The following is a 14,840-nucleotide window of genomic DNA, read 5'->3' on the forward strand; positions in this document are numbered from 1 at the left end:
TGTCACGTGCCTTTTCAGTCTTTAGCTCCATGACTTAACTCGTCGCGAGGTGCCCTTTCTCCTATCACTTGATGTCTCTTACGTAGCCAGAGAATTTGGGGGGAAAAGCCAACCACATCCACTTAGAGGCAGAAACACAGACTTGCTCCTAGCTTCACGATCAAGGAGACCCTGAGCGGCCGTCTCAAGCCCCAGCAGCAAACGCCATGGGCGCACGGGACCCGGGAAACCGCATCCAGGGCAGCCACTCTCGGCGTGGCCAGGGGGATTGGGGGAGTGGCAGATGGACCTCCGCCAGCTTGGTTTCCCAGTCATATTACGCAACAACTTCGCAGCCGTCATCTTCGTCCTAATTGTGTAGTGAACGACATTACTTGTGCGTTGCGCTTCCCCACCTAGCCAACCCCTCGCTCCCGGCCGTCGCGCTCTCAGTGGAGACGCGCGCGGAGAATTGTAACCGCTGCCTACGCAGCACCCCAGGGCTCTGATCCGCTGCCTGGCCCTCTCCCCTCGGCGGCCCGCCCGGAGTCCTGGCCGCTCGCCAGCGCCCCCCGCCTTCCCTCTCGCCTACCTCCAGGAGGAGGGGTCCTCCCGGAGTGTGCGCGGAGGAGGCGGCGGAGGTCCCTGCCACGCCCCGGCCATAGAGGCCTGCGGCCCTCAGCCCCGGTACTCGGTCAGCAACAGGTAGCTCGGCCGGCTGCGCGTTTGGGGAAACAAAACGCGCCTCGGCGAGCGAGCGAGGGTCTCCGGGCTCAGGGAGGCACCTCGGTGACCGAGAGGGTGAAGACAGCGGTAGGAGCCGGACGGCGAGGCGGAGGTCTCCGGCCCCTCCTCAGGCTCGCCTCAAAGGAGGCGGCCTCGCCGGCCGTTGCGCAACCCTGGAGCGGGGCGCGGGGCGCGGGGCGCTGGTCCTCGCTGCACTCAGGAGACTGTAGTGACCGCGGCCGGGAAGGGACGCGGGCCGAGTGCTGGTGGCGCTGCCGGGAGGAGGAGTGGGCGGGGGCGGAGCGGGGCGGGGCCTCTGAGAGCCCGCCCCCGCCGTCTGCGGCCATTGGCGGCGGGCTGGGGGCGGGTGCGGGCGCGGCGATTGGGGCTGGGGCCGCCCGTCACGGCGGGGCTGGCGGGCGGCGACGTAGCGCCGCGCTCGGAACTGACCTACTAACACACATCTCCCGGCGCGGCCACGGCGCCCGCGGACCAGGCGCGCCGCCTGCCTCCCGCGCCGCGCCCTCACCGCCGCCTGCCGCCCCGGAGGCCCGGCCGAACCCCGGTCCCCGAAGGCCGTCGGCTCGGCTCCCGGCCCCCGTTCTTTCTTCCCGCCGCCCCGACTCGCCAGCCGGAGAGCAGGAACACGGTAAGCGCTCCGCCCACCGCTGGCCGGGGCCCGGCGCCCGGCTCCCCGCGGGCTCCTGAGGCGCGCGGCCGGCGGGCGCTGGGCGCGGGGCGGGCTGTGTGTGGGGCCCGGCTGTGCGCGGGGCTAGCCCGCGGCTACGAGTGTGCGCGGGGCATTCATTACATAAACTTTTGCTGCCTTGACAGGAGGGGACTCGCCACCTTAAGGTGGCTGCTTTGATTGCAGCGCCCTCGCTCCGGCACGTAGTCCGGGCTGGCTTGCGCTCCCCCCGCTGCTGTTGCATAATGTCTCCTGATTTCAGGAAAATTGATGTTTTGGTAGAGAAGAGCGCCGGGGAGGCTGAGCCATCTCGTGGGGAAGGGCTGCGCTCTCTCCTTTCTGGTCCCTTCAGTGGGACTGGCAGAGGAGGAGAGGAGGGGGGCTGAGTAGTGGGGAATAGTCTTGATTTTCTCGTTGAGAAAGAGCGTCGGTAGCGTGAACGGTGACGGCATTCAGAGAATGCCTGCGCTGCGTTTGTTTGTGTCGGGGGCTGAGTCTGCACAGACGTTTTCCACCCTGTTTGTCGTCAGCGTGTTTTACCAGCGCTCTGGGAGGTTGTGGGATTTGTCCTTGCATACATTGCATAATCTGCCCACGGTGAAATACTGGCAAGGATTAAGGGTTAATGTGGGAATATGCGCGTACGTGGGCAATGATTTGGTAATTGTAGTGCAGCGTTGGATGTTAGATCATTATTTGCCTGTATACTACGTCCCAAACGAAAAGGATGTTTTTGTTTTTGTTTTTAAACACTCGTACAAAACATAAAAGGAAGAATTCCTCGGGTTGTATTCTGATCTTGGATACTACCCGAGCTCGTCCCTTTGGTGTTCTGAACTACTCTTTTTAAATCTGGGACAAACCATTGTGACGTTCACCTCCCCACCTTCCTAATTTTAATGCATTCCGTTTAATCAGCCCTTTTTTCACCTTATTGTCATTGCTTTTTCAGACACGACAAGACAGCACATAATAGTTTCCTGGAAATGTTGCATTATGTAACCTACGAATTTGCTGGCAGTGAGCATAGGAAGAGGGAGCTAATTACGTGATTTTATAATCTTGCTACAAAGAAAGTAGGACAATCTCAGCCTTTAAAATGTCACTGTAACAGTTTTTTTAAAGGATATTTTAAACAAGCAAGTAGACAACTGGGTAAGCATTGAGTTTGCTGGTGAGTTTGCTGGTGTTGCCGAATGTGCGTCTTTTGCCTTAAATGAAATGTGCGTTCTTCTAAATTTAGCCCTAACTATCGCATTTTAACAATTGTGGCCTCACAGCGCTATTTCTGGTGTTTTCTCCAGGGCTGTGTGCAAATACAAGTTCAAGGCCATTTGCTGTAGTTTTAACTCCACGCCTTCCGAGAGACCTTTGATAAGATTGTATTTTTAGGAAGGCATTTCGCAGAGCCCGGTGATTTGCTGGATGCTGACTCCCATTTATCTTTTTAAAGGACACTTTAGGAAAGTGCTGTTCCCTGAGAACAGCAGGGGATGACCGAGTGTCATCTTTTGGTCTTGGCTTTTGTAAATGACAGCGAATGAGGCCACAGTATTATTTCACATCGTTTTTTTTTTTTCGTCCAGACCAGATATGATTTATGGGAAACAGATATAGGTTAGTAGATTGTATTTTTTTTAATGGATGTCCCAGTTTTATTCATGTGAGAATTATGTGACTATGTAATATACTCAGATTTTAAATTTACTCCTGGACTCTTACGTAGTGTGTGTGTGAATATATGTGTATGATGGTGTGTATATGTCACATTGTTTTCCCCTAATAGTAAAATAATTAAAGAGCAAGATTGTGGAGGGTTTTTCAGGGGCGGAGAGCGGGCAGAGAAGGGGACAGAGATTACAGAGATTCACCTCGAACAAATTTATTGCCCCAAGTAATTGAAGTCGCTTTCCTAGAAGCTAATATTGCTCCAGGGCCCCAGTGTCAGACCCCCGACCTACTCTGGAGCTCGGATTGGGAGCCCCGGGCCTTCAGGGGCCGCGTAGCGCCACCTTCCGATCGCGACCTTAGGGGTGCTCCCTTCCTCCCAGCACGTTCCTCCGAACTGCGGCCCCTTCGGGTCTGGGGGTGGGGGGATGTGGGGGTGGCGGGCGCAGACCTCGGTCAACAGCAGGGAGCGCCCTTGGGCGGCGCTTGGACCAGGGCTGCAAGGCGGCCTGCGCTCCTCCTTCTCGCCCCCTCCCCACATTCCTTTGTTCTGGCGCGGGGGTCTAGGCTGCACCGAGGCCCCGCTGCGCCGCCCACCCGGCGGGGGCGAGTCGGGGGGTGTGTGGCGCGGGGGGCGGGCGGGGGGCGCCGAGGGACTGTCCGCGGCCGTGGAGTGCGGTGCACCCTAGGTTCGTTTGGGCGGAAGGAGGGGAAGGGAGGAGGGAGAGAGAAGAGGGCAGCTGGAGCTGGGGGAGCGGAGCTGGGCGAGCTGTAGGGACCCAGGGCGAGGCCGCTCTGCGCGGAGAGGGCTACCCGGCCCCCTGAGCGCTTCATCGCCGCGGCCCGGGCCGCTCCAGGGGCCTGCCTTCTTGCTTTTTTTGTGCGCTGAGCTCCTGAGCACCGTAAACACCTTTGTTCGAGAAGGCTTCATTGTATGTCCGAGAGGAGCGCTTCCGATTCTTGTAAAATGAAAAAGACCTAAGAAAACCACCAAATGTCAACAGACCACAAAAATTGGGGGTGGGGACTGGGGGTCGCTTCAGTATTAATGATGATGACAGGGAGGACCCCAACTTGACTGTCGAGTCAAGTATATATATTTTTTGAGTCGGTATATATATATATATTGAACATTAGTTACGTGGCTAGAGTAGAGAGAACTCGAATCCCCCTGAGTTAAATATTTTAAAAAATCACAACACTTGTGTGGATGTCCTGCTGTCCTGCTGAGTAAGACTACGGTACTTGGTACTTTCATCCTGGCAATAAGTCTTCTGAGATCGTGCTCATGCAATAAATCGCAGTAAATTCAGGGCAGCGTCACAGTTCTCTAAAAGCCATCAGCGAAAAGTGCATTGTTTAAAAAGTTGGCTTCTGTGGGATCAAATCCTACACCTCGTCCCTAATGGTTTCTCTCTTGAGTTTCAGGCAGGTCAGTAGCTAGGAAACAGTGAAGTGCTACCTAGGAATACAGGCTCTGGGCTCAGAAGAGCTGGGTCCCAGGCCCCAGTCTTGGGCACTGCCCTGATAGGCCTCCGAGGTAAACTGAGGGAATAAAACCTGTTTATTTAGCTGGAGAGTTGTGGGGAGCTCAGTAAATGCTTCCTGTCTAAGTGACTAAGTGACCAGGAAGCAGGTATGTGTGTGTGTATTTTAATATTCGTCTTTATTTTTCACTGCCTAAGTCTCTGCGCAATAAGGGTTGATGTTTGAACTAAGCCTAAAGTTAAAGATTCTTCTTGAAATACTGTGCTTTTGTTGTTGTTGTTGTTCTAGTAATGATTAATTTTTTTCTCAAAACTATTTGTTATTTCATTCAATGGTAATTTTAGTTTGAAGGAAATTCTTGACAGGATCGCAGAACCTCATACTTTCCAAGTCATTGGGTCAATGTTTGGGGGAACTGTTAAAGGAACAGAGAGGTGAGTTGATGGTAGCATTAATGGTGTCAAAAGGGCCAAACAGCTGTCTTTTTCCAATTCCCTTGACTTCTTTTGATGGTTTTCCTGGGCCTGGATAATCTCTGCATCTAAAATTCCAGTCTGAGATCACAAGCTGGTTAGACCTCACAGATGAGCTATCCTGGGAGGGAGTGTGTGCATCCTGTATGGTTAAAACCCTAGGATATGCCCCATGAAACTGTCAGTGGTTGACCGATTAACGTAGAATTAAATTTCATTTGGTTTATCCTTATAACATAGAACAGTGCTTCACTAAGAATTACAAGAGGCAAAAATTAGGCCTAGAACTAATCATAATCATTGCCTTGATGCTGCTTATTCTTCAGAAATGAGATGATGAGCTAGTATTTACTAAACATGTACCCTGCCTGTGCCAGGCACTGTGTTCACTGTTCTGTTAGCATCCCCATTTTAGACTTAAGAACGTGGACATTAAGAGAAATTGATTAGCAGTCCAGGCCAGGAACCTGAAAAATGGGATTGCGGGGGAAGGGGCTCTGTCTCTGTCCCTTCCCTGAGCATGAGTGCAAGCTCACTGGAGTTTTTGAAACAATTTCCTTTTCTGTGTTAAAGACTTATCTTTGCTAAGTGCAATTATAACATCACTATGATGCAACAACCTGAAAATTAAAACCCTTTGTTTGGGCCCTTTCCCATGTTGAGCAATGTGCTTGACTCACCAGCTGAGTGGATATTTCTAGTTGACCTTGCTTTGGTCCATAGAGTCAGTTCCGAGACGTGAATGTGATTGCAGCATAGAATGGAAAAGGTGCAGTCATATTGCCGAGGCTTTATTTTTACCCAAGTAAAATCACACATACTTCATTATTTCCATTGTAATCCAGATGGCATTGATGCTGTTCAGAGTTGTTTATTTTTAATTTGTATTGAGGAATGAGAGCACACTTGGGATTCAATTCAAAATATGACAGAAACAATGTAATTGAAGTTTCCTTTAATATTCATTTCTTGTTTTTGTAAGGTATGCCTGTATTTCACAGGGTTAACACATTGTTTGATATCCTGTTATTTTTCTAAATTACATTTGAGTTGATTTTTATCCAGATTGGACTTGTGTGAGAATGTCGAAAGACATTGACCTTTGATCACAGACATTACATAAGAGCTTTTCAGTTTCAAAATGAAGTTATACTACCACCACCCCCAATTATCTCTCAAATTTCATTACAAATAACTTTCTTGTAGTTAAAAAAACACTGTTTCTCATATGGTTTTAATTAGAGTATGCTAGCTTGTTTTTATGATAAGAAAGTTTAGTAGAGATTTACTAGATGCCTTTCGTAATAATCTGTGCTTTGAGCATTCATTTTCATTGGAAGCAGAATGATATTTATAAGCCTTTTAGTTCTCAGAACATGGTGTCTTTTATTAATTAACTTTCTAGGGATCTAAAACTGGAATTAAGTAGCCTTCAAATAAACACTAAAAATAAACATTTAAAATAATCTGTTCTACTCATGAGGCACATAGTAAATGACATTTGTAATCGTCTGCTCACTGGGAAAGAAAGTGAACAAGAAATTAAAAAGTCAAGCTGAGGGAAATTGGAATGATTCCTCAGTTTAATTAGGAACATTCAAAACCTTGCCCTTTCATACCCTTTCCTCACCCAGCCCTGCATGTACCCTGTTTTCCCCATCATTACCACATGTTGCATGTATTCTGGCATTACTTACCTGTTGCAAAAATTTCCTATAACTGGGTTACTTCATGATTATTGGTGTCCCTTAGGATTTCAGATTAGATGCTAGTTACTGATAAATTATCTTTTTGAAAGTTTCAAGAAAGCAAATGGTCTGCATTTTGAAGTGACTGCAGTTGTTTTTGTTGTTGTTAATGCATTAGTATTTCATCACCCCCACCCTTCCAGTTCCCCTCCCTCAAGCCTTGAAGTTGTTTGGATGTGTTAGCATCTATGCATTTACCCCCAGCAGTCTTCAGAATATTTTCATTAAGTGCTAGGTTACAAATAGTGGGCTCTTTTTATTAAAAAAAAAAAAAAGTCAGGTTATACTATACTATTTCATATTTCAATCCCATAAATTATATCAGTGCTATAGTAAAATACAGGGTTGTCATTGTATTTATTAAGTTTAAATCTAATTTTCAAGTAGCCCTTTGTTGAGGATGAGAGAGCAGGGAATTTGAAGTATTTTCATTTATCATAAACTTTCTCTGGTTTTGACACATTCATTTACAGAAGTACCCGAATAGAAATGTTGGTCAGTTTGTTGCTCTGATAGGATAGATTTTGGCAGAGTGTGAGAGTCTGTTTATGTGTGTATTCATATCTTGATCAAGTATACACTTCTCTCTGACTTCAGGGTTGAAGTCTGTGTTACTAGAGACAGAATTATATTATTAATGGGAGGCACTTATAAGGTTTAACATAGTTTTCTTAATTGAAAAAAACATTTTATTTTTTAGCCCGATTAGAAGATCCTCGTGTAACTTCAGTGTTTCCTTAGATTTTTCATCTCCCACCCCCAGATTTTATTTTCATCCAGGAAAAGAAAGTAAAGCATTTTATTGAAACAATCATGTCATGGATTTTACCCACAGGAAGAAAATGTAGGTTAATATTTGCTAGTATTACTAGTTTAAAGAACTGTGAATTGATTCATTAATTTTATCTTTTTTCACTAAAATGGCACTTATCTCAAAAATAAGCAGTTGTCTTTCTAGTGGAGAGATGTAGTTTAACCTAAAGGTTTTTTTTCTTTAATGGTATCTATACTATATCTCTGAGAATGTAAACAGTACATTCAGAGAGTAGAAGAAAAATGAAGTAATTCTGTCAAAATATTTCCAAATCATTGGGCATATCAAATAGTATTTCATCTTGTATTGACAGAATGTTAAAATCAGAGTATAAAATAGAAGCAAGTTGCAGTCTCTTTAAAGAGAGAATAAAATTTTCTCATAGTAGATTTTAATGTCTAAGCTATTAGTCAGATTTTAGATGCTTGAAACAAAATGTTTCTTTTCGTGTTTTGTAACAAGTTTAAATTGTCCACCAGTATTTCCCTGAGAGATGTGTTAGAGGCCAGGGAAGATACAGGTCTGTCACTGTAAACATAAGTCATAAGGTCCCTCCTCAAAAAGAAATTAGGGCTAGTATTTGTGTTGTAAAGCTTTATTTGTTTAGAGAATTTTCTAAACCAAACTTAATCTTAATTAAAAACAATATTTAGGTCATCAGACTTCAGTAGAATTTTAAATCTGGGCTTATGAAACAACTCCTGCCTGTAGAAATCTTGTGATGTACTATGAAAAAGCATTAATTAGCAATGGCATGTCCGTGTTAGGTGTGGGAAAATATGTCATTGGAATGTGATGACTCCTGCTCTTAAATTTCTCTTTTTATTTGTGTTTTTGAGAAGCAGCCATATTATCTAATGGGTGCAATGAAACTGATCGTGCTGAACACACCAGCATCATAGAATTGGCATTTAGTGTCAATTACTCACCAGAAAGGAAACTAGTGGTGACTGATATAACACAGTGTTAGTGGTGATCTGAAAACTTGAGGCAGAGGTGAAATGACTGTTAAATTAATCATAAGGGAAAACACTGGAATCTGAAATAAAGGTATTAGTTGAGCATAAATACTGACGTTTTTAGAAAGCACTGCAATCCATCTTTGCATGCTCTTTAAATTTATTGTTGAAAGGCACAGATTCTCTACCCTCAACATCTCTGCCCTCTAGTGCTGCATGATCTTGGGAAAGTCGCTCAGTCTTTCTGTGTTTTAACTGTACTCTATCCCCATGTTGAAAATGGATTTATTTTGGGTTTGTGAAAAAAAAAATATCACAGATGACAATGCCAACAGCTGTAACTTTCCTTTTCTTCTATTTATTTTAGGATATAGGATTGCCAGGAGATTAAAATTTTAGAGAGAGATGAAAATTTAGAATGCTTTCTCAATTCATTAAATAATCACAGGATATAAAACAACTCTGAGGAAGATGGAGAAAAGTTCCAGATGGTACCTTTGTTGTCTTAAAGAGGTTCTGGCAACATCTAATAGTGCTTTACTGCCCCCAAAATCACTTAGTAAATGGGTATATATTACACAGAAATGAGAAGAACAGAACTGAGAATCTTAGTTCTTCCACTTAACTAACTGTGTGACACTGGTCAAGTTGCTTAACTTCTCCCAGCCTTAGTTTTCTCATCTGAAAGTGGTTATTATTATGAGGGCAGTGAAATAATGACAGGCCAGGCTCAGGGTGCCTGTTGCATAGTCAGTATTGAGTAAATGGCACCTGTAATGGTTGTTTTTATTGTCACCATAGCAAGAAAAAAGCAGCGTGGCTAGAAACAACGTGATACGTCCACTGACTCCCCATGTTGGCAGTGTTCCTACCACACCCGTGAATGAGCACAGTGCTCATCTGTATTCACAAGCCTGTCTCTCACCAAAGACTAAGGGGTCCCTTGATTCTTGGGAGTTTGATTCTTCCTTCCATCTTTATCTGCCCCAAGTCTGCCTCAGTCCCAGATATACAGTAGGTGCTCCATATCTGTTGCATAAAACAAGTAATGAATAAGAGAAATTCTCCCTTAATAAGTAAAACAATCTTTTTTAGAATTTACGTAATAATATCAAATTTAAAAGAATGTATCAGAAAGTTTTTGGTGACAAAGCTCTCTTATGTAAGGCAAATAAGTGTCAGTCAAATGACGAGCACCTAAGAGGTTCAGTTTGTTGCTAGGATACAAATATATTAATTTGCTCCCTGCACTAATCGGCATTCTAGTTGGGCATAGAAAACAAACATGTAGGAAGATACACATTGCACAAAATCAGCACCTCTCTCTACAGTATCTCAAACTGCTAATGAATTCAACACAGCAAAGTTATTTGATAAATAATATTACAGAAATACCCTTATGTAGTATGTGGTGATTTGCTGGTGGAATCATAGAAGCGGTTATTATGTGCAGATGAGGGAAGAATCCAGATTCTAGTATACCTAGTGAAATTGAAATTGGAAGAAGATTAACTGAAAAGAAATGAGATTTTTCTGCAGGTTTTGAACATACCAAAGTTACAGAGATGAAAAAGTGGACATAGTACTTAGACACATAGAAGAAGTGGGTTAAGAGATTTTAGGACAAGTGAGATATTTTTGTTAAACAGAAGTTGGATTATTTTCTCTATGCAGTGTGGCAAGGGCTGCCTGCCTGCCCTCACTCACACTAGACTCAGCATGATTCTTTGGACCAGGAGATTGAAATCAGAGTCTCAACTCACTCAACATAGGTTTGAAATGATAAAACAGATATGAAATGATGAAAAAATGAAAAGTTTAGAAAGAGTAATACAGACAGAATGGTCGGGAATTTCAAAAGCATAACTGTAACAATTTATAGGTTAGATGAAATGTAGAAGGAATGTAATTTTTTTCCAAGGAAGGGATAAATTAAAAAATGCATGGAAGAGAAGGATTCTCAAGTGAAAAAAATACTCAGAATGATAGTGTACAAGGAAATAAATAGTAGTACCTGGGGATACAGTGGAGATTTGAAATGCATCTTGGAAAAGTTCAATATAGTTATCCTCCTGGAGTTGGAATTTTTACTCTTGCTTCAGCATTCATTTGCTTTTAGTGGGGAGGACTTAACAGATTTAAGAAATACAAATTATTGACAGAAGGAAATAATCCATTCAGTATGTAGAGGGAAAAGGAGTTTTCATGTCAGACCAAGAAATGTTAAGTGCAAATATAGGAAGTAGTGTTGTTTACTAAGTGATAACTAGGAAGCTCCCTTTCTACACCATCACTGCCTGCTGTGGCAGACTCCTTGCCTTCATTTCCCACTAAAGTATATTATCAAAGACAAACAGAAGCTCAGTATTCATAATCATTAAGTTTTGCTGAGTTGCAACTCACTGTTTGCATTGGCTCAGTTTGATGGATGAAAATGTGGCATTAAACCTTATCCTTGATGATACTGAAATGATTACATCATTCCTTCTATTCCTTCTGGAAAAGACATAAGGAGCTGGCAGGCTTTTCCAACTGATAAAATTAAACTTCATTAGTCAATATAAAATGATGCACAAGAAAGAAAGAGGGACATGAAAACATTAAATCTTTCTAATGGGGCAGGAAAGGTGCCATATACAGATAATGCTGAATGAACAGTTGTTTTACCATATCTCCTTCATGAAAGTATTACCTACTGGAAAACTAGGCAGAGAAACCCTGTCCAGAAACACAGATCCAAAACCACCATGAAAAGATTGTTATTGGAACCTAATATGGATTTAGTATCTCCTGTCAGGCCAAATTCAGATTATAAATTTGTCATCAGTGGAAAAGGAAGCTAGTTGATAGTCCTGTTTTCGAGTTCTTATATTTTGTTTGAAACTAATTAGTAAAATGGAAAGAAATTCTTTCCATAATTATATGCTCTCAGTTTAAAATAATTTTAAGTTTCAAGAAGGCACTGTACTTAAAAAAAAAAAAAAATCCCTTTGAATAGTAACCATTTATTTTAGGCTGAAGCTACTATATCAGTGAAATCTATTATGACAGAATTATCAGGACCAAAAAAGGCATTGTAGATGCTACAACCTTAAGTGAATGTTTGATAAATCAATTTGAGGGAACCAGGAAAAAAAAAACCAACATTTCCTCATAGCACAAATGCGTCAAAGAGACAGCTTTATTGAGAAGAGTTCTTTTCAGGTGTGCTGAGTCACTTGGCAGAATGACCGTGACATAAACCACATAAGAATTAAACAACTACAACTCAATTGTTTGTGTGATTTTTATTTTCGTTTTTGTGGAAATAAAAATCTAGCTCCATTTCTGTTTGATTCCATATAATTACAGAATCTGTCTATTGACATTAAAAGGGTTTACGTGGAAAAGTTCCTTTTATGAGGTGAACCGGTTTGCTTGGCAGTCATATAAATGCTATCTAAAGGTATTCAGAAGCCCCACAAGATACAAGTACTATTTAAAAATGTACTAACCAGAGGCGATCTGTCATTTCCTTCCTGTAATGTCCTAACCCCGCATGCCCCACCCCACTGTTTTTTCTCCTGAACACAGCCGCCTTCTATTTCTCCCCAGGGCAGATCTGTTCTTTTCTCTCAGTCCCCTGGACCACATATTCCCCTGCTGACAGTTCTCAGTGGGGATTTGTCCTTTACAACTTTTCAGTATAGGTATTTGGGTACTTACTTTCTTTTCAAGGTTGTAAACTCTTTGAAGGACAGAACTATTGACCCTCAATGCTTCATGTAGTTTCTTGTACGTAGCTGGTAATAAATATTTACCAAATGGATAACTATTTCTCTTTGTGTATTGCAGGTCATCTAGAAGACCCCTACTTCGTTCAGTGAGAGGAGCGGGAGAGATTTATTCTGGATGGTAGAACAAAAGAAAGAGTATTGATGGATTTTAAACTGCAGTTTTTAAAGCACTTGAGAATCCTGAGGAAATAACTTCTTCTCCTGCACTGCGTATATAGGTTAAGGTGGTTTCTGATGCAGCTGAGAAAAATGCAGAGCATCAAGAAGGAGCAGGCATCTCTTGATGCTGGTAGCAGCGTGGACAAGATGATGGTGCTTAATCCTGCCTTGACCGAAGTCTCTGAAGACTTGACGACAGGGGAAGAGCTCCTTCTCAATGAAGGAAGTGTGGGGAAAAACAAGTCCTCAGCATGTCGGAGGAAACGGGAATTCATTCCCGACGAGAAGAAAGATGCTATGTATTGGGAAAAGAGGCGGAAAAATAATGAAGCCGCCAAGAGGTCCCGGGAGAAGCGTCGACTGAATGACCTGGTTTTGGAGAACAAACTCATTGCACTGGGAGAAGAAAACGCCACTTTAAAAGCTGAACTGCTTTCCCTGAAATTAAAGTTTGGTTTAATTAGCTCAACAGCCTATGCCCAGGAGATTCAGAAACTTAGTAATTCTACAGCTGTGTACTTTCAAGACTACCAGACTTCCAAATCCACTGTGAGCGCCTTTGTGGATGAGCATGAGCCCTCGATGGTGGCCAGCAGTTGCATTTCTGTCATCAAGCACTCTCCTCAGAGTTCTCTGTCTGATGTTTCAGAAGTATCTTCGCTAGAACATTCACAGGAGGGCCCTGCTCAGAGTGGCTGCAGAAGCCCAGAAAGCAAGTTCCAGGTCATCAAGCAAGAGCCGATGGAACTGGAGAGCTATGCCCGGGAGCCCAGAGATGACCGGGGTGCCTACCAAGGGGCCGTGTATCAGAACTACATGGGGAATTCCTTTCCCGGATACTCGCACTCTCCCCCTCTGCTGCAGGTCAACCGGTCCTCCAGTAACTCTCCGAGGACATCGGAAACTGATGAAGGTGCAGTAGGAAAGTCATCTGACGGAGAAGATGAGCAGCAGGTTCCCAAGGGCCCGATCCACTCTCCCGTCGAAATTCAGCGTGTCCACGCCACAGTGGTTAAAGTTCCAGAAGTGAATTCCTCTGCCTTGCCACACAAGCTTCGGATTAAAGCCAAAGCCATGCAGATAAAAGTGGAAGCCTTCGATCATGAGTTTGACGGCACGCAAAAACTTTCCTCGCCTGTTGACATGACATCTAAGAGACATTTCGAACTCGAGAAGCATACCACCCCCAACCTGGTACATTCTTCTCTCACTCCCTTTTCAGTCCAAGTGACTAACATTCAAGATTGGTCTCTCAAATCTGAACACTGGCATCAAAAAGAACTTAATGGCAAAACTCAGAGTAGTTTCAAAACTGGAGTGGTGGAAGTGAAAGACAGTGGTTACAAAGTCTCTGACCCAGAGAATTTGTTTCTGAAGCAGGGGATAGCAAACTTGTCTGCAGAGGTGGTCTCACTTAAAAGACTTATAGCCACACACCAAATCTCTGCTTCAGACTCTGGGTAAAATTACTACTGAACAAGCTCTGGGCGTTTAGAGATGTCATTTGCAATAGATGAGTACGTTTTGTATTAGGCTGAAGTTTCACTGGACCTGTGATGTCATTTCACTGTATAACGTTCACATGTTGTCTGTTGGGTGTCTTTTTGTGCACAAATTATGAAGATTAGACTGTGTTATCACTCTGCCTTGTGTATAGTCAAATAGTCCATCGCAAAGGCTGTATATATTGAACATTATTTTTGTTGTTCTATTATAAAGTGTGTAAGTTACCAGTTTCAATAAAGGATTGGTGACAGACACAGAACTTCTGCTCCATTGCACTTAGTTTTATGGGAAAGAATTTAAGTTACAAAAGTAGATACTGTATTAAGATACTCTGCATTTTACTTATTTGGGGGAGTTTTCTCCCATCTATAGTAAATGAAAGTCACTCAGTCATGTCCGACTCTTTGTGACCCCATGGACTGTAGCCTGCCAAGCTCCTCTGTCAATGGAATTCTCCAGGCCAGAATATTAGAGTGGGTAGCTGTTCCCTTCAGGGGATCTTCCCAACCCAGGAATCGAACCTAGGTCTTCCACATTGCAGGTGGATTCTTTACTGTCTGAGGGAAAACTAAAACATAAGTTCAACACATAATTTTCTTTTTCTAGTTTGGTCCATGCTATGGTAAGTTTGAAAACCTTCCATAGGAGGAGTAGAGAAAAGGGGGTGGGGAATGCATTTTCTTGCATTTGAGACTAGTAATTTACTAAATTACTCCCTGTTAAATATTTTTCTTTAAGGTTTTGTTTTCTATATCCTTTTTGTTTTTAAGTAGAAAAATCCAAGTTGTTTAGCATCAGCATGTCTTTAGTCATCTCTCTTAAGTATGATACATGGAAGTGAATAGTTGAGTCATTG

General features: G+C 43.4%; 1 protein-coding gene across 2 annotated transcripts; it reads left to right on the top strand.

Annotated features, from left to right (window-relative positions):
* The first annotated feature begins 468 nt into the window (after positions 1–468).
* NFIL3 (nuclear factor, interleukin 3 regulated) lies at positions 469–14,243 on the top strand. 2 transcript variants are annotated; one of them, XM_081571554.1, is made up of 2 exons: positions 469–684; positions 12,378–14,243. In XM_081571554.1, exon 2 carries the CDS (start codon positions 12,554–12,556, stop codon positions 13,940–13,942), a length of 1,389 nt encoding a protein of 462 aa, XP_081427680.1. In that variant the 5' UTR covers positions 469–684; positions 12,378–12,553; the 3' UTR covers positions 13,943–14,243. The 2 variants fall into 2 exon arrangements, with proteins under 2 accessions (XP_081427680.1, XP_081427691.1); XM_081571565.1 differs by having other exon boundaries at positions 469–673.
* Positions 14,244–14,840: the final 597 nt, after the last annotated feature.

The sequence above is a fragment of the Giraffa tippelskirchi genome, chromosome 1 (assembly GCF_054371585.1).
Source record: "Giraffa tippelskirchi isolate mGirTip1 chromosome 1, T2T-mGirTip1v1.2.pri, whole genome shotgun sequence".
Taxonomy (NCBI): Eukaryota; Metazoa; Chordata; class Mammalia; order Artiodactyla; family Giraffidae; genus Giraffa; species Giraffa tippelskirchi.

Bases quoted from the DNA above. Each gene is read 5' to 3' on its own strand.
- NFIL3 (XM_081571554.1), top strand. From the start codon at position 12,554: ATGCAGCTGAGAAAAATGCAGAGCATCAAGAAGGAGCAGGCATCTCTT.